Below are 19,161 nucleotides of genomic sequence, written 5' to 3'. Positions count from 1 at the left end.
CATGGAGCACCGGGTGTGGTGCATAAACAATGAATTTTGGAACACTGAAATAAAATAAAATCTATTAAAAAAAAAAAAAAAAAAAAGAATGCCAGGGCGCCTGGGTGGCTCAGTGGGTTAAGCCCCTGCCTTCAGCTCAGGTCATGATCCCAGGGTCCTGGGATCAAGCCCCACATCGGGCTCTCTGCTCAGTGGAGAGCCTGCTTCCCTCCTCTCTCTGCCTGCCTCTCTGCCTACTTGTGATCGCTTTCTCTCTGTCACATAAATACATCAAAAAATCTTAAAAAAAAAAAAAAAAGAATGCCAAATAAGCACATGAAAATGAAACTGAATATCCTTAGTCATTCGTAGAATGCATATTAAAACCACAGTCAGGTATCACTATAAATTAGAATAGCTACAACTCAAAACACTGATGGCAGAGATGTGGAGCAACCGGAACTCTTCAACATTGATGGCAGGAAAGCAAAACACAGTCAATTTGGAAAACAGTTTGGCAATCTCCTGTAGAGTTAAACATACACCCTATTACAAATGGCTTTCATTATAATCACTCCAAACTAGAACTTACCCCAATGTCTTTTGCCTAGTGAACAGATGAACACACTATGTTACATCCATACAACAGAATGCCATTCAGCAGTAAAAAGGAACAAATGATACACACAACACACATGTGAATCTCAAATACATTATACTAAATGAAAAAGGCACCATCAAAAGGCTTCCCACTATGTGATTCCATTAATATACATTCTGGAGACACTCCAGGAACAGAAAACTGATCAGTGGTTGTAAGGGTCTGGGGGTCAGGGGAATGGTTAACTACAAAGCAGTCAAGGGAAATTTCAGGGGCTGATGTTGGAAATGTTCTGGTGGACTGTTGTAGTGGTTGCTCAAACGTATGCATTTATCAAAACTCCTATAACTATATCAAAATGTCAATTTTAATGCATGTAAATTAAACTTCAATAAATCTTACTTTTAAAAAAATTATGATATAGCCATACAATCGTATGCTATACAATCATACAAATAAGATTACCATATATGCTGGTAAGAGGATAATCTCTAACATATATTATTAGGAGCAAAAAGCAAGATACAAAACAATAAACATGATGCTCTATTTACGGTACCCCTGGCTGTCTCTGGGGCAGGGATCTGGAGCAGGAGTATATACCCTTTTGCACATTTTCAGTTATTATTTCTTTAACCAGATGCTTGTATTACTTTCAATTAGAAAAAGTTAAAAAAAAAAAAAAAAAAGACAAACCACGCCTATATCCAGGTCAAGAAAAACTCACGGGTGTCTGGCCCAGCAGACTGAGTCAAGTAAGCCTACAAATGTTTGTAGCACCAGACACTTTAGAGGTGCTCAATACATAGATGGGGGGAAAATATTGTTTGGAATAAAGTCAGAAGGTACACCCTGGACAGAGAGATTTCCATCGGGACACCAGATACTCAGCCAGCAGAGCTCCTGTTTTAGACAAGGAGCCAAGCTTGGGTTGCTCACATTAGAGATAGAAAAGGAGTGGGGCGCATGGGTGGCTCAGTCCGTTAAGAGTCTGTCTTTGGCTCAGATCATGATCTCAAGGTCCTGGGATGGAGCCCTGCATCGGGCTCTCTGCTCAAAGGGAGTCTGCTTGTGCTTCTCCCTCTGTCCCTCCCCCCAACTCACGCATGTGCATGCTCTCTCTCAAATAAATAAATAAAATCTTAAAAAAAAAAAAAGCATAAAAACTGAATATTCTGGATTTACTTTCAGGCAAGCTGTTTCTCAGCATTCCTCTCCAGGCACGTTGTGTGCCCTAACCTCAGCCTGCTCAGTGATGGGATGCAAACCATTCCCACAGTGAACAGATCATACCCCAAGAGGCCACTGCCACCTCCAGAGCTCCTCCCTGTGGCACAAGTGCCACAACCCGACTCCCAGAGGGTCCTGGGCAGCTTTTCCTCTAGCCACTCTAAGTCAGACACTCCAAGAACTTTCCAAAGGAACAAAATGACCCCGATAGTCTTGGCACCCCGGGCTGCAAAGTCCATCCTGGCATGTCAGTACCGTCTCTATACCATGGCTTCGCGGAAAGAAAACCCAAGAGGAAAAAGCAGATATGTAAGTAAGGCCCTTCAGCAGTAGTGAAAGGGACGCCCAGGGTTTGGCATGGTTTCCTTCAGCAAGCATGGTATCAGGAAATCAGGAACGCCAGAATGCAAAATGGACAAAGAGAGAAGGTGCTAGAACAGCCAGCCTCTGAAACTCCTCTTTGTTCCCTGCTTTACTTAGATACGTTTCCCTGAAGCCACGTAGTTTTGATATGTGGCTCGAAGCCTCTGTGCTGGGTAGCCTTGTCTGGCTGCCCCTAGCTACCTGGCTTCCAAGGAGCAGCCACGAAGGTTCGACCCGCTCCCTCCCCTCCACAGAGACAGGCTATGCTGGCAGGTGGAAGCTCCCAGAGGCAGGATGTGGGTAAGGTACAGCAAGGGCAGAGAGTAGGACTGGCATAGGAACCACCGAAACAAGCCCTTTCCAGGCACCCACAGACTCTAGGACATAGAGGTGAGTTACAACAGAATCTCACATTCTCCGAGCACATCCTGGGCCGCGGGAAGAAAGGGAAGCACTTACCGGGGAAAGATGGCAGTCATCAGGGCTGAAGCATAGCCAGGCTTGCAAGCTCCCTCTGAAAAGTTTGCGTACTTGGTAGCTAACTCAGCAGGCCTATGGGAAGAGAAGGAAAGTCACAGTTTGCCAGGCACTGAGCAATCAGTGGGGTATTAGTTCTTGAAGAGCTGTGGGTTTTTTAAAACGTTGAATAAAGCTTCATTCTCAGCAATCAGGCTTTCAGCCTCTTTTCTACACCAACACTTCTGGGGGATGGGGTGGGGGGTAGAAATCCTAAACCCAAAGGCCTAAAGGAATAAATTAGCAACGCCCCTCTTACAGAATTTGGTAAAAGGAACTCATTGGTTTTGCACAGATTCTTTGCAGCAAGCTTAATCCCAAGGAAAGCAGGAATTCCATCCAGGCTTCCAGGCCGGGCAAGTGGAGTCCCAAGACCTAGGGGAAGAGCAGCCGGGGCTTTGACAGTCACAGGCACCGACCTCTTAGGCTTCATTGTGGGGCCTGATACACCAGCCACGCCTGCCTCTATTCTCTCCACACAGACGTACTAGGACCCAGCCAGTGGGAACCCACTCTCAGTGTCCTACAGCCAAGAATATTTTGGGGCTACAGCTGTCGAGATCAGATGTTTAGTTATAGATGCTCTCCTGCTCTCCCATTCTCTGTGCCTGGAATGTTCTTCCTTGCCCCTTTCCACCTAGCTACGCCTACTGGTCCTTCACAACTAAGTTCAGGTCTCCACTCCACTGGGAGAAATCCCCTGACCCCCAGGTTGGGCTAAATGCCTCCCCTGTGCCCTACAGTCCGTCCCCCTGCCACCCACATTATATGCCGTATTGTACTAGAATTGCTGGGAGTGCGCCTCCCTCATTAAGCTGTGAATTCCCAAAGCTGGAGTCTGATTTAACCCTGCATCTCCAGCGACGGGCCCACAGAAGAGGTCTGTAATTTTTTTTTTAAGATTTTATTTATTAGAGAGAGAGAGAGAGAGAGAGAGTGTGTGTGTGGGAGAACACAAGCAGGCAGAGCAGCAGGCAGAGGCAGAGAGAGAAGCAGGCTCCCCACTGAGCAAGGAGCCCGATGCGGGACTCGATCCCAGGACCCTGGGATCATGACCCGAGCCGAAGGCAGCAGCTTAACCAACTGAGCCTCCCAGGCGTCTCAGATGTCTGTAATTTTCTGACAGAGCAACATGACTCTGCTACAGTCTCACGAACTTGTACCAGAAATAAGACAATCTCAGGAGCCCACAACCCAGAGTGTTTGCTGAATATCTGCGGGATATTTTTTTCAGAGGACTTGTGTGTCCCAGCTCTGATTTTGTGGCAGCAACTACAGTCAAATCCCTTTATATCTTTGGGCTTTGATGTCCTTATGTGCTCTCCATGGGGCTGGAGTCCCTGCTCTGCCACCAAAAATTCTTGCCAGTGCAGTCCTGAGGAAACCACAGTGGAAGAACAGGACACATTCAGTGGCTGCAAGGCTGGAGGCCCTGCGTGCTGAGGCACCTGAGGGAGCCCTGGCAGGCTGCCAGTTCCCAGGCCCAAACCCCTTCCCCCCCGCCTCCACCCTTGGGCCCGCTGCCAACACACTGATGCCCAGCTGCTCCACCGAGCTGGGGCCCCATGGTAGGTCTCCCCTCGGGGCTGCCTTCTGCAGGAACTGGGTGGGGCAGGTCTGGGGGGAAGAGAGCTGGCGCCTGGACTGAAGAGCCGGGAACGATGATGCCACCGCTAGCGTGTGTCATGTGTGATTCACTCGTGTGCCCCTATGGGCCTAGCCCAGGGCCTGGCACAGAGTAACTGCTCACTGAATTTAGATAAACTCAGCTGTATCCATGTGCAATTTCTTCCAGAAGTCTACATATATATATATATATATATATATATAGCCTTTCCTACCAATGAAATGTGAAGCCAGAAATGCAGATGCAAATGCCCAGCGCTAAGCCAGCGCTGAGACTTTATTTGGTAGGCAAAGGAGAGTCAAAGGTTTAACAAGAGAATTTACGTAACTATTTTCTTATGTGAGCAACTGTATTTCCGAAATGAAATCTACACTCCAGCACAATCGATGACCTTGCAGGAAGCTCTCAGACAAGGCACAGGGACTGAAAGATTTTTTTTTTTTCAGGTCTTCAACAGTCATGTGAGTAGGTCCTCTCAGTTATTAATTTACACAGGAGCTCAGAAAGACAGAGACTTATCCAAGATCCTACGGCTAGGGAAGTAGCAGACAGCAGGGCACGAACTCCCAGCATGGCGCCACCACAGCGCGGACCATGGTAAGCGCCATCACACGGGGAAGAGCCGAGTCCGCGGGCAGCACGGAAGTGGTCAGCGCTGGTAGAGAGGGGTAGAGAAGAGAGTCAAGAAGACCTCACACCGCTATTTGAAAGTGTGTAGACAAGCAGCGAGGTGTCATGAGTTCCTCCTACCCGTGCCTCCCAACCCCCTGCCATCTGTATGCCTGCCTTCTAACCGTTCCTGTGTTCTTTCTCAGTTCCAGAAGGTCTCACACTGAAGACTTATCCAAGATCCTACAGCTAGGGAAGTGGCAGACAGCAGGGCACAAGCTCCCAGCATGGCGCCACCACAGCGCGGACCATGGTAAGCGCCATCACAGGACTGCAGTTGCCCCTCAAACACATTGCCCCACAGAAATGTATACACGACAAGAGAAAGCCTTTGGCCACGTATCTCCTATGTCTGGTTTACACTGTCAACCTCTGGCGAGATGCTTCAGGAATAAGGGCCATGGGCGGTCCCAGGTCTGCAGACTCAGGTCATCTATCGTGGAGAAGAGCGGGGGACACTGGCCAGCTGGAGCAAAGGGAAGCCAGAACCCAGCCGGGAAGGCTCTTCCCATGAGAGTGCAAGGTAGCCCAACGATGAGGATGAGCAGTTCTAAATCAACCCCCATTTAAAAGACGACAGTAACTTTTAGAACATATAGCCCCGAGGACAGTGGGCCAGGTCAAGTTATTACCAAATTAAAATGCCTTAGCAGTGGCCTCCTGACTACCCCAGGGAGAGAAGAATAGGGGGAGTGTTGGGGATTCTGAGTCATACAGCAGGCTGGGACCTCTGGGGCAGTTAGCGGTCAAAACCACCAAGATTAACAGTCGCCAACTCCCTCCGGCCAGAATAGTTAGTTTCTCTAAGGCACTCACACTCCAAATGCCAGGAGGCCCCCACAGATGTCTGATCAGATCATTCAGCCCTTGTTCTTCTCATACTCTCCAGCTGGCCTTTCATTTTGGGAGATTTAGCATTTCAACCAGTAAGAGCACCCATTGTCCTGCAAAAGTGACTACCAAGCCCCTGGGGTGAAGAGTGCGAACCACTGCACTCAAGAGGAAAGCCAGGCGGACAGACTGGAACCCAAGAAAAGGAACCACACTTCCACTCCCCTGCCTCACCCAGCAGCACTGAGTTTAAGGATCAGGCCGCGCAGAGGTTCTAAGTGGGAAGAGCACAGGATCTGGAACGAGACACTTTCCCAGAGGTCACCAGCAAGTTGTGTGACCTTGGGCAAGTGATGGAAAATCTGATTCTCATCCTGCTCATCTGCAAATTGGAACCACTCAGTTCCCAAGGATCTTGGGAGGATGTGGTGAGAAAGCACCCCCGGAGGGGCTGGCCATCCCCTAGAGCACCACACACGGTTATGTGAAACGCGAGGTGGCAGAGGCAGGCATCCAGATCATGGAGGCTCCGAATGCCTCGCTCCGGTTTGGATTCTGTGATAGGGGCGCGTCCCTGAAGGATGCCCAGTAGGAGAGTGCATTTAGGGATCAATGCTGGGGAGGTAAGGAAAGACTGGAAGGGGCAGTCCACGAGACAGAACGCTAATCTGGAGAGAGTCAGTGCTCTCTCCGTTGCCAAAGGCCAGGAGCATTTCAAGGAGGACACAGGAACCACCTGCATGGAACACAGTGGAAGGCCTGGCAAGGTGTGGCCACTTGCTGGACAGCTGGCTTTGACAACACAGAGGTTACTCCTGACCTTGAAAGAGCTGGTTCCCTGGAGAGTGGGGGTGGAAGGCTGATTTCACTGGGTTTAAGGGAAAAGAGAACGAGTGGAGTCGCGGAACAGAGACTACTGTTTTTGCTCTAAGGGGAAACAGAGAAATGCGGCAACAGATGACGGGAGGAAGCCGGGAAAGATGTTTTTTGAGGTTAAGAGACAGTTTAGCACGTTTGTCATTTGGCTGGAATAAGAGGGCAACTCCTGATGTGTCAAGAGACAGGACAGCTATAGGACAACTGTCCTTGAGGAGGTAGGGAGTGGGGAGGAGGGGGACAGACCTAATACAAAAGAAGAAGGGCTGGCCTTCCTCTGCTTGCCCCTCCCGACCCTGGCCAGCGACTGCCTCGTCACCTTTGCACCCATTTCCCTCCCCAGCAGAACCAACCCACCTGCCTACAGACCTCATTTCACCCAGCCTACTTTCACCCTAGCTGGCTCACTTGTTGCCATGCTCTTTCCTGCCCCCTCCCCTCCATCCCTCTCATTTACTCGTTCACGCATTCGCTCAACAAACATTTGCAGGCGAGTCACTCTGCTCGGACTTGTGTCCTGGCTCCACCCTTCCTAGCTGCATGACTTTGGCCACACTACGGATTTGCTCTGTGCCTTCACGGCCACATCTTTAAAAACTGGGATGGTACTCACACAACCGTCCTGAGGGTTAGGCTAAGAATAAAATGCTTTTAAGTAACTGGAATTAAAATATAAACTTAAAAAAAAAAAAAGACATAACCAAAAAATACAAAAACAGCAAAAACAGAAACAACAACAAATAAACTGTATCCAGGTCTTTGTGTGGCTTAATAGTTCATTTGTTTTTGCCACTGAATATTATTTAATTGTATGGATACACTTTGTGTATCCATTCACCTTGACAGGTATCTTGGCTCCTTCCAGTTTTTGATGATTTTGAATAAAATTGCTAACATTACTTATTTTAAAAAAGAGAGAGAATAAAGTGCTTAGTATAACGGCTGGCACTTAGTTTTCTCTCAATACACGCTCACTGTAACAGCCTTGTTGTGGGACACTGCAGGACACTGGCCTGGGACTAGGGACACAATAATGGCTGGGACCTCGTTCTGGCCCATCACCAGTTACAACGAAGAGTAAATGTCCCTTTAAATGAGACTTCTCTCCTAGACCATGAAAACTCAGCCTGGTGCAGAGCACCTGGGCACCATGCACGGCACAGAGTACGGAAACACCCAACAAAATGTTTGTTGGCGTGAACTCAACTGGTTACCTTGACTAGTTGGAAGGTTAATTAGCAGAAAGTGTGGGGGAGATGTGGTGATGGATGTGAGAAATGGAGATGGGACTGTGAGGATTCTTCCTGGGCCTCTCAAGTCCAGTGACAGGCATCTTGTGAGCAATGAACTAATTTCCAAAACCTTCTCTGAGAGGACAGAAATCAGATCAGTCCCCTGCTATGTCTCCTCCTTCATTCGGCCCCCAGCTCACTGCCATAGAGTTCAGGAACTGGTCCTGACCATGGAACCAGACAGTGTAGGTAACACCTGACACACTGCCTGACTAGCAGCAGTGAATAAACAGTAGTGTCCTTTCCAGCCAGTAGAGCAATTTAATCAGAGCTAGCCAATATTACCATCAGATAAGAACCCTCAGAGCAGGGGTGCCTGGGTGGCTCAGTTGGTTAGGCAACTGCCTTCAGCTCAGGTCATGATCCTAGAGTCCTGGGATTGAGTCCTGCATCAGACTCCCAGCTCCATGGGAAATCTGCTTCTCCCTCTGACCTTCTCCCCTCTCATGCTCTCTCTCACATAAATAAATAAAATCTTTAAAAAAAGAAAAAAAAGAACCCTCAGCCCTGAGCTAGCCCCACCACCGCTTCTTCAATGCTATCCTCCCTCACCGTCCTGATGAAGATGCATTTCTTAAGTCAAGCAGAGAGAGTCAATTATATGGTTTCACTTACTTGTGGAGCATAAGGAATAACACAGAGGACATGGGGAGATGGAGAGAAGTGAGTTGGGGGAAATCGGAGGGGGAGATGAACCATGAAAGACTGGACTCTGAAAAACAAACTGAGGGTTTTGTGGGGGGTGGGGTGAGGGGTTAGGTGAGCCCGCTGGTGGGTATTGAGGAGGACACATATTGCACGGAGCACTGGGGGTGGTGCATAAACAATGAATCTTGGAACACAGGGAAAAAAAAAAAAAAAGATGTATTTCCCCAGCTACCAGAGACCCGTGTCCAGAACATGACTTGGGAAGTGGCCGCAGCAGCTTAGGTTAGCTTTAGCAGCCCTATTCTGTCATTACACATTTTCATTTTTCTTTCTGAAGTCAGACTAGTGAAAGAAAGGCTACTTAACACTGCTGTAGGTCCTTTCAGCTCCAAGATGCAACTTCCCTCCTTAAGGATAACTTCTATCTCTTCCGACCGCCTTTTCCAACTAGCTGCATTATTACAGGTCTGCTGGCTCCTCCTGCATTATCATCAGTGTCTTCATTCACCCACATCTGGGGGTGGCCAGTCCACTGTGCCCTGGACATTACTGACCCTTTGCTCTCGTGAACGCCAATGGAGGCTAGGGCTCCCATAGTTTGGGCCCCATTTACAGTGATCTATAATAAACTTGGCAGCACTGTCCTCTGTCTCTCTCGTTGCTTTAAGGCAGAGGGATGGCTTCATCTGAGCCATCTGGAATTGGTGGTATTTCTTAGCTCTAGAGGACCTGCCTTTCAGCCCTTGCTACTTTGCACTGTAATCCCTTTTCAATGAACCAGGCCACTCTGCTGTTTGATCAGTGATTTTGGAGCTGACATTATTGCAGTTTACTTTTGTCTCCACGACCTCGGTCATTTCTTTCCTTTTGGCTGGGAGGGTGCTCTCCTGTAAGCTCTTGCAAGTGCTTTAGCCTGAGCTGTAGACGAAATGCTCACAGAGACTCCCCATCAGGGATCTGTGGCAACTGCTCCAATTCAATTTTGTTTCTACATTTCTTAAAAAAACAAAACAAAACAAAACAAAATAACCACATCCTCTTTCAGGGTGGTAGTGGAAAGAACATGGAAACTAACATTTACTGAGCATTAACCATACACTAATAGTTGACCTGATTATTCATTTAGCTTTACCATAGTCTTCTAAGGCTGTACAGCCCTGAAATCCAGGCATCTGGGTGTAGAGTCCAAGAGAAGACATATTTGGAAGATGTACTATTCTATTTTTAACACTACAAAATTTCAAATGATAAATTCTGATAGGGCTTGCATTGAATTTGAATTTGTAGATTGCTTTGAGTGGTATGTAATTCATTCTTCCAATCCAAGAGCAGCGTATATCTTTCCATTTATTTCTGCCTTCTTCAATTTCTTTCATCAAAGTCTCATAGTCTTCAGTGGTACAGGTCTTTCACCTCTTTGGCTGAATTTATTTCTAAGTCTTTTATTCTTTTTGAGGTAAATGGATTTTTAAGGAATTTCTCTTACCGACAGTTAATGCTGTATTAAAGTGCAACTGATCTTTGTGTACTGATTTTGTATCCTGCAACTTTACTGAATCCATTTATCAGTTCACATGGTTTTTTGGTGGAGTCTTTAGAATCTTCTCTATATAATATCACATCGTCTGCAAATATAGGCACTTTCACTTCTTCCTTTCTGCTCTGGATGCCTTTCTTCTTCTTCCCTAACACTCTGGGCTAGGACTTCTAACACTATGATGAATAAAGGTGGTGAGAGTGAACCTCCCTATCTTGTTCCTGATCTTAGAGGAAAAGCTTTCAGCTTTTTACTGTTGACAATGTTCACTGTGGGTTTGTCATATATGATCTTTATTATGTTGAGGTAAATTCCCTCTATTCCCATGTGTTGAGAGTTTTTATTATAAATGGATATGGAGATCTGTCAAATGCTGGGGCACCTGAGTGCCTCAGTCAGTTCAGCATCTGGCTCTTGATTTCAGGTCGAGCGCGAGGTCATGAGATCCAGCCCCACATCAGGTTCCACGCTCCACAGGGAGTCTGCTTGAGATTCTTCCTCCCTTGCCCTCTGCCCCTTCCACCATGCATGCTTTCTCTCTAAAATAAATAAATCTTAAAACAACAACAACAAAAGCCGGTTCCAGAGAGCCGAGGTACTGAGGATAGTAATAGTATTATTCGTTTTTTCTTGTGGCAGGAGGTGTGACTTAGCCAGGAATGATGCACTGGACAATAAAATACATGAAGAGATGCCTGAACCTGAACAGAAAAGAGATGGCATCTGGATACTGTGAAGAACGTTCATGTGACCTGAAAGGGCAATAAACAAATACATAAGCATCTCTTCTTTCCTTATCGTTCTAAATCCTCATCAGTAAATCACTGTATCGCATGGGGAGCTATCAACACGTTTATATACCAGAGGTGTTACAAAGATATTTAGCCAGGGGCCGCCTGGGTGGCTCAGCTGTTAAGCATCTGCCTTCAGCTCAGGTCATGGTCCCAGGGTGCTGCGAGCCCCACATGAGACTCCCTGCTCAGTGGGGATCCTGCTTCTCCCACTCCCACTTCCCCTGCTTGTGCTCATTCATGCTCTCTGTCAAATAAATAAGTAAAATCTTAAAAAAATATTTTTAGCTGGGGCTCTGCATACCCTTGGTGCAGCCCTACTTTAAGGTAAGTATTATTCTCGTTTTTGACGAGACAAACTGAGTCTAAAATCCATCTTCTGCTCTTCCCAAAGCTCTTGCTTTCTTTGATATAAAGAACAATGGGCAGAAAGATAAAAAGACTTGAGTTGAAGTAACTAGCTCTTCTACTTACTAGTTGTGTAACCTCGGGTAAGAGGTAATTGGTTTCCTCAACTCTTACAACAGCTGTAATAACACTTATTTTCTAGAATGGATAGAAAGATCAAATGATTTCCTGCAACAATGTAGGTCAGAGCATTCTTTGCAAAGTTACAGAAATGTCAGTGGCTGCTTCTGTTCTAATGCTTGATTTCTGCTTTTACTACTTCTAGATCATCTGAATTACCATTTCACTAATCTACTGAGGAAAAAACTGTTCCCTTTCATATTAAAAAAAAAAAAAAAAAAAAAAAAAAGGGGCGCCTGGGTGGCTCAGTGGGTTAAAGCCTCTGCTTTCGGCTCAGGTCATGATCCCAGGGTCCTGGGATCGAGCCCCGCGTCGGGCTCTCTGCTCAGCAGGAAGCCTGTTTCCTCCTCTCTCTCTGCCTGCCTCTCTGCCTACTTGTGATCTCTGTCTGTCAAATAAATAAATAAAATATTTAAAAAAAAAAAAAAACTGTTCCCTTTCATTTTTCTTACTTGGCTTATTTTCTCCAACTCACTTGGCTGTCTCCAAACCCCTGCCAATAGGTATGTGTGTGTAGTTAGATTTATACCTAAGTCTTTCTTTGCATGTGTGTGCTATGTAAATGATGCTGTGTTTTTATTGATTGACTGATCAATTTTTTTTTTTACATGGGAGCTATTGGGTTTGTTTTCCCAGATGCAGCAATTCTTTGAAGGCCTGAGTTTTTACTTGCAAAGCAGGGATAATAATGGTACCTACCTTAGAGGTGAGGACTGAAAGAGAGAATGTATATAAGGCTGGTGCTTAGTGGGCATGCAATATACTATTAGTAATTAGTATAGATGTCATCAGTTTCTGCTAATCCAAAGTTTACATTGGAATAATTAAAGCATGTGACTTTGCTATCCTCCAGAGGGTCACAGTCTAGTTTTATGACCTAGTAGGAAACAGCTATGCACCACAGGTGTCATAACTACATCAAAGATAGGCATGCAGGTCTGGGCATCTCTGATGGACATCTTCAGCCTCTTCCCAAAGCAGAGCAGGCCTTCCTGGCACCCCTAAGCATTTGTGCCACTGGTCTCCTGCCTGGCACTTCTTCCTTTCTCCCACTATCAGGCTCCTGGGGCTGCCACCACAAATTACCCCAAAGGCACAGGGCAGGGAAGCTTAAAACAGTAACTTATCCTCTCACAGTTCCAGAGGCCAGAAGTTCAAACTCAAGGTGGTTTCCTCAGGCAGTTCCTTCTAGACGCTCTGAGGGAGGATCTGCTCTGGGCTCCTCTGCAGCAGCTGACAACCCTTGGTGTTCCTGGGCTTGTGGATGCATCACTCCGCTCTCTGCCTCCACTGTCGCAGTGCTTCTTCGATGATACTGTGGTTTTTTTTTTTTTTAAAGATTTTATTATTTATTTGACAGACAGAGATCACAAGTAGGCAGAGAGGCAGGCAGAAAAAGAGAGAGAGGAGGAAGCAGGCTCCCTACTGAGCAGAGAGCCCAATGTGGGACTCGATCCCAGGACCCTGAGATCATGACCTGAGCTGAAGGCAGCGGCTTAACCCACTGAGCCACCCAGGCGCCCCTGATACTGTGTTTTTAATGTCAAATTCTAATTGCTTATTGCTGGTATACTGGAAAAGATTGACTTGTGTGTATTATCAATCTCCTATCCTATGGCCTTGCTATACTTGCTAATGCGCTTCGGGAGTGTTTTGACAAGTCTCTGGGTTTCTCTACAGAGACAATCATGTCATCTGTGAAAAGAGACAGTTTTATGTCGTCATTCCCCATCTCTATGCCTTTTAATTTCTTTTCTTTTCTTTCTTTTTACTTGAATTAGCTGGCGGTTACTGTATTATACTGGAAAGGATTGGTGAAAGGGGACATTCCTGCCTTTGCCCAGTCTTGGGGGAATACATCTAGTTTTCTCATCATTCAGCATGTTAACTGCCTGGTTTTTTGTAGGTGTTCTTTATCATACTCTACTACTGGTTTGCTGACTCTTTTTTCTAAAATCATAATTGGATATTGGATTGTATCAAATGCTTTTCCTATGTCTTATAGATATGATCATGAAATTTTCCCCTTTGCCTGATGATGGGATGGAATACAGTCACCGATTTTCTGATGTGGAATCAGTCTTGCACACCTAGTTGTAGTATTTGATTCTTAGTTGTAGTATTTGTAGTTGTAGTATTTGATTCTTAGTTGTAGTATCTGATTCCCACTTAGTTGCAGTATTTGATTCTTTTTATACAATGAATATACATTCAGTATGCTAATATTTTCTTGAGGATCTTTATGTTACGTTCATGAGAGAGAACAGTCTATAGTTTTCCTTTTTTAAAAAAAAATTTTATTTATTTATTTGGCAAAGAGAGATCACAAGTAGGTAGAGAGGCAGGCAGAGAGAGAGGGGGGAAGCAGGCTCCCTGCTGAGCAGAGAGCCAGATGCGGGGCTCCATCCCAGGACCCTGAGATCATGACCTGAGCCAAAGGCAGAGGCTTAACCCTTTGAGCCACCCAGAAGCCCTATAGTTTTCCTTTCTTATAATGTCTTTTTATTTCTTTTCTTTTCTAAACAGTCTCCTACATCCAATGTAGGGCTTGAACTCATGACCCCAAGATCAAGAGTCATGCTCTACCGACTGAGCCAGCCTTATGTTATGTTCACAAGAGAAAATGGTCTGTCGTTCTCCGTTCTTATAATGTCTTTCTTTTTTAAAAAGCAATCTCTACATCCAATAGGGGGCTTGAACTCACAACACCAAGATCAAGAGTCACATACTCTACTGACTGAGCCAGCCTTTTCTTAAAGCGTCTTCAACTTGTTTTGATTTTAGGATAATGCTAGCTTTACAAAATAAGTTACGAAGTGTTTCCTCTGTTTCTATTGTAGATTGTAGAGAATTGGTATCATCTCTTCCTTGTACGTCTGATAGAATTCATCAGTGAAACCAACTAAATGCAGTGTTCTCTGTCTTGAAAGGTTATTAAATTTTGATTCAATTTCTTTAGTAGATAACAGAGCTATTCAGATGATCTATTTTTTTCTTGTGTGAGTTTTGGAAGTTTGTGTCTTCCAAGGAATTGGTCCATTGTACCTAAGTTATCAAACTGCCTTTACAGACTTGTTCACAATATTCCTTTATTGTCCTTTTAATATCCAGAGGATCAGTAATGACGATGCCCCTTTTATTTCTGATATTAGTCATTTGTATCCTCTCTCTCTCTCTCTCTCTCTTTTGGTTAGCCCAGCTAGAGGTTTATTGATTTTATTAATATTTTCAAAGAACTAGCATTTAGTTTTGTTGATTTTTCTCTACTGAATTCTGCTTTTTACTTTTTTTTTTTTTAAGATTTTATTTATTTATTTGACAGAGGGAGAGAGATCACAAGTAGGCAGAGAGGCAGGCAGAGAGAGAGGGGGAAGCAGGCTCCCTGCTGAGCAGAGAGCCTGATACGGGGCTCGATCCCAGGACCCTGAGATCATGACCTAGGCCGAAGGCAGAGGCTTTAACCCACTGAGCCACCCAGGCACCCTGCTTTTTACTTCTTTGATGGCCTCCTATGTACTATCTCTCTTCATACTTCTGTCCTCTCCAATCCATCTACCCTTCTGCAGTCAAAGTCATCTTCCTATAGGTCAAAACTATGTTTTTCACCTACTTCAAATACTCCAGTGGCATCTTTTGCCTTCAAAATGAAGCCAGAACTTCTTCCTGTTATATCAAAAGCCCTGCATGATTTGGTCTGCCCATTCTTCCAGACTTATCATGCCTCACCCTCAGACCTCCTAGGGATTTGACAGCACAGCAAAGACAGTAAGTCTTTACACAAATATTTACTGAAATTATAGGTAAGGAAGGGATACTTAAATAGGCTAATAGAATGTACAGGAAACTCTTAAAATTGATTCAGATTTTAAAAGCCCATAAAGGAGAAACTAAAGAAAGGGTTGGTAACCAAAAATTAATTTAAGATTTCTGAAAGTAGTGTTTAGAGACCTAGAGATCACAATGAAAGTTTGAAAAAAAATAAAGAAAAGAAGGCACATCCAAATCTTTTCACTGTAAATGGATATGAGGATAAGACGAAAAATGTTAACTCAAAAGGAAGAGTACCCATAATCCCACTATCATAATAAAACTACTACTACATTCTGCTGCAGTTATGATACATTCAGATATTATTATAGTGACAGGCTTAAGGCTATATCTCCATGGTTCTCAACCCTCACATGTAGGAATCACCTGAGGGAACTTTTAAACACTAAGGCACCTAAGTCTGATTCCTGACCTGCTAAATCAGAATCTCTCGGTGGTGAGGACTTAGGCTGAGAGCCAACATATGTAGACAGACTCCTCTGTGTTGGCAGGGCTGCCCTCAAACCCGAGTTTATTCTTGGTATCAACCAACTGAGAGAGTGCAGAGTTCCTCAGACAGGAGACGGTATCTTTTGGAGCAGTGATTCTCAACTTGGAACCATTTTGAACTCACCTGAAGAGCTTAAAAAATCCCAATACCCAGGCCAAACATGAACCCGATGACTTTAGAATCCATGTCCGGTGGGACGCAGGCATGGGTCATGTTTTAAGCTCCTCAGGTGATTCCAACATTCAGTGTGGTTGAGGAGCTACTGTGCTGAGAGCCCCAGGAGAGCTGCAAAGTAGGGATGTGGCTCTTTGGGTCTTGATCACATAGGTACCGGGATGTGTAGGAGGAAGTCTTTGAACAATGGGGCTTGTGAACAGGCTAGAAGATGTGAAGCCAGGAGCCCGTCGAATCCTGCCAGGCCGCGCTCTCCTGTTGTGAACTAAGGAGGCGCTGGCTTGAGCTATCTACAAAAGAAGCAGGATGCTGTAGTTTGCAAACCAGACTACCTTTCTGGCTTTCTTGTGCTCTTGGGGCTTGTTTCTCTGTTGTCCTCTTTTCGTCTTCAGTGAAATATTTTTAGCTTTGCTTAGAGGAACCAAGAAGAAAGACTTTTGTTGTTTTCTCTCCCACTCTTTTTTTTTTTTTAAGATTTTATTTATTTATTTGACAGACAGAGATCACAAGCAGGCAGAGAGGCAGGCAGAGAGAGAGGAGGAAGCAGGCTCCCCACTGAGCAGAGAGCCCATTCCGGGGCTTGATCCCAGGACCCTGAGATCATGACCCGAGCAGAAGGCAGAGGCTTTAACCCACTGAGCCACCCAGGCGCCCCACCCTCACTCTTTCTTTTTTAAAATTTTTTATAAACATAATATATTTTTATCTCCAGGGGTACAGGTCTGTGAATCTCCAGGTTTACACACTTCACAGCACTCACCATAGCACATACCCTCCCCAATGTCCATAACCCCACCACCCCTTCTCCCAACGCCCCTCTCCTGAGCAACCCTCAGTTTGTTTTGTGAGATTAAGAGTCACTTATGGGGGCACCTGGGTGGCTCAGTGGGTTAAGCCGCTGCCTTCGGCTCAGGTCATGATCTCAGGGTCCTGGGATCGAGTCCCGCATCGGGCTCTCTGCTCAGCGGGGAGCCTGCTTCCTTCTCTCTCTCTCTCTGCCTGCCTCTCAGTGTACTTGTAATTTCTCTCTGTCAAATAAATAAATAAAATCTTTAAAAAAAAAAAAAAGAGTCACTTATGGTTTGTCTACCCCCACTCTTTTTTAAAGCATTAAAGAGAACCCATGCTCTCTACAGTCAACCTGATGGTGGGGGCAGTTCTTGACGTGACAGATCCTCCAGGAGATGGTGACGCACAGGGTTAAAGATGGGGTCACGTGACAGTCCTCGTCCCTGCCCTTCCCAAACCTCCAAAATCTTCCAATACTGAGACTTAGGGTCTGGGTTCCGTTATTACAGATGGCACTATTCTGTCTTCTATCTTCCTCCTCTGTCCTTGATGGACTTACCACAGTTATTGACTATTCACTGGACAAGGCACTGGGAGCACACCTGGGAGCGGGACATTCCTACCTCCCGTCCTTAAGAAACTTACTTAGGATCAAACTGACAGTGTGGATTTGGGAAAAAAGAGAAAGTTCTATGTTAGAGTGGGATGAGGACAAAGTCTGAAGCCAGGTGGAAAGGGGTCTGAATGCTGGCTTGATCACATCCATTTCTGTATACAGGTAAGTTATTTCTACAGTGACTTTCTCATTTGTTAAAATGCATTTAAATAGGGGCACATGGGTGGCTCGGTGGGTTAAAGCCTCTGCCTTTGGCTCAGGTCATGATCTCACGGTCCTGGGATGGAGCCCGGCATCGGGCTCTCTGCTCAGAGGGGAGCCTGCTTCCCCCTCTCTCTCTCTCTGCCTGCCTCTCTGCCTACTTGTGATCTCTGTCTGTTAAACAAATAAAATCTTTTTAAAAAATGCATTTAAATACCACCTATTTCTGGGGTGCCTGGGTGGCTAGGTCAGTTAAAGTGTTTGCCTTCAGTTCAGGTCATGATCGCAGGGTCCTTGGGATCAGAGTCCCACATCAAGTTTCTTGCTCAGTGGGGAGTCTGCTTCTCCCTCTCCCTCTGTCCCTTCCCCCTGCTCTCATGCTCTCTCTCTTTTGCTCTTTCTCAAATAAATAAAATCTTAAAAAAAAAAAAAATACCACCTACTTTATAGAATTGTCCACCAATTCATTCATTCAACAAATGTTTCCTGAGAACTACCAGGTGCTGGTAATTCTGTTTTAGGTGCTAAGATGTAGTAGTGAAAAAAACAGACAAACCCCTTCCATCTGCCCTCCCTCTAGACAAGTAAGTAGATAAAACATAGATTTCCAACAGGGAGAAACACTCCGGAGAAAAATGGCACAGTAGGGGGATGGGGAATGCCAACAGAGGTTAGGGTTACAACTTTAAGTGGGATGAGCAGGGGACACTTGAGCTAAGGTCTGAAAAGGTGAGGCAGTCTCTGCAGATGTCTTGGGAAGAGCATCCCAGGCAAAGATCTGAGCAAATGCCAAGAGTTGGAGGCAGGAATGTGCCTGGAGGCACAGTCAGGAGCCCAGTATAGCATAATAAACAGGGGGAGTGGTAAGATAACAGGGGTCTAGACCGAGGAAGGACCTTGGCTGAGAGTGGTAAAAACTCTCACAAGAGAAATGGGGAGCCCTGGGGGAGTTCTGAGCACAGGAGAACTGAGTCTATCTTGCACTTAACAGGATGGATCACTTTGGCTTCAAGTGTGGAACTAGCCCACCAGGACGCAAGCGTGAAAGCAGGCAGGAGTGCTATCATGTAGGAGCTGGTGGTTATCTGGACAGAGTGATGGTGGAAGAGGGAGTGAAAAGTGGCTGGATCTCCAGATATTTAAGGTAAAGCTGACAGGTTTTGCTGATGGTTAGTGTCAAAAACATGATGCTAAGGTTTCTTTGTTTGTTTTTAAGATTTTTTTTTTTAATTTACTTATCTGACACACAAAGAGAGATCACAAGTAGGCAGAGAGGCAGGCAGAGAGAGAGAGGGGGAAGCGGGCTCCCTGCTGAGCAGAGAGCCCGATGCGGGACTCGATCCCAGGACCCTGAGACCATGACCTGAGCCGAAGGCAGAGGCTTAACCCTCTGAGCCACCCAGGCGCCCCGATGCTAAGGTTTTTGACCCAAGCAACTGGAAGGATGAAGTTACCATGTACTGGGTTAGGGAAGATTCTGGAGCATGGGGTGTGAATCCAGAGTTTGGTTCTAGACCTGTGAAGTGTGAGATGCTCATACACCCACGTAAAGGAAGCAACTGGGTAAATGATTCT

General features: G+C 45.6%; 1 protein-coding gene across 4 annotated transcripts in view; it reads right to left on the bottom strand.

The window, feature by feature from the left end:
* ST3GAL3 (ST3 beta-galactoside alpha-2,3-sialyltransferase 3) overlaps positions 1 to 19,161 on the bottom strand; it is a 191,980-nt gene that overhangs the window by 74,401 nt on the left and 98,418 nt on the right. For all 4 annotated transcript variants that reach the window (XM_059374453.1, XM_059374449.1, XM_059374451.1 and 1 more), the window contains one exon: positions 2,633 to 2,725. In XM_059374453.1, coding sequence (XP_059230436.1) covers positions 2,633 to 2,652 — 20 coding nt within the window. In that variant the 5' untranslated portion in view covers positions 2,653 to 2,725. The remainder of the gene's footprint in view (positions 1 to 2,632; positions 2,726 to 19,161) is intronic.

Source organism: Mustela nigripes, chromosome 14 (genome assembly GCF_022355385.1).
Source record: "Mustela nigripes isolate SB6536 chromosome 14, MUSNIG.SB6536, whole genome shotgun sequence".
In the NCBI taxonomy this organism is placed as follows: domain Eukaryota; kingdom Metazoa; phylum Chordata; class Mammalia; order Carnivora; family Mustelidae; genus Mustela; species Mustela nigripes.
Note: the sequence above shows the minus strand (reverse complement) of the source record. Positions and strands in the feature narration are given on the sequence as shown.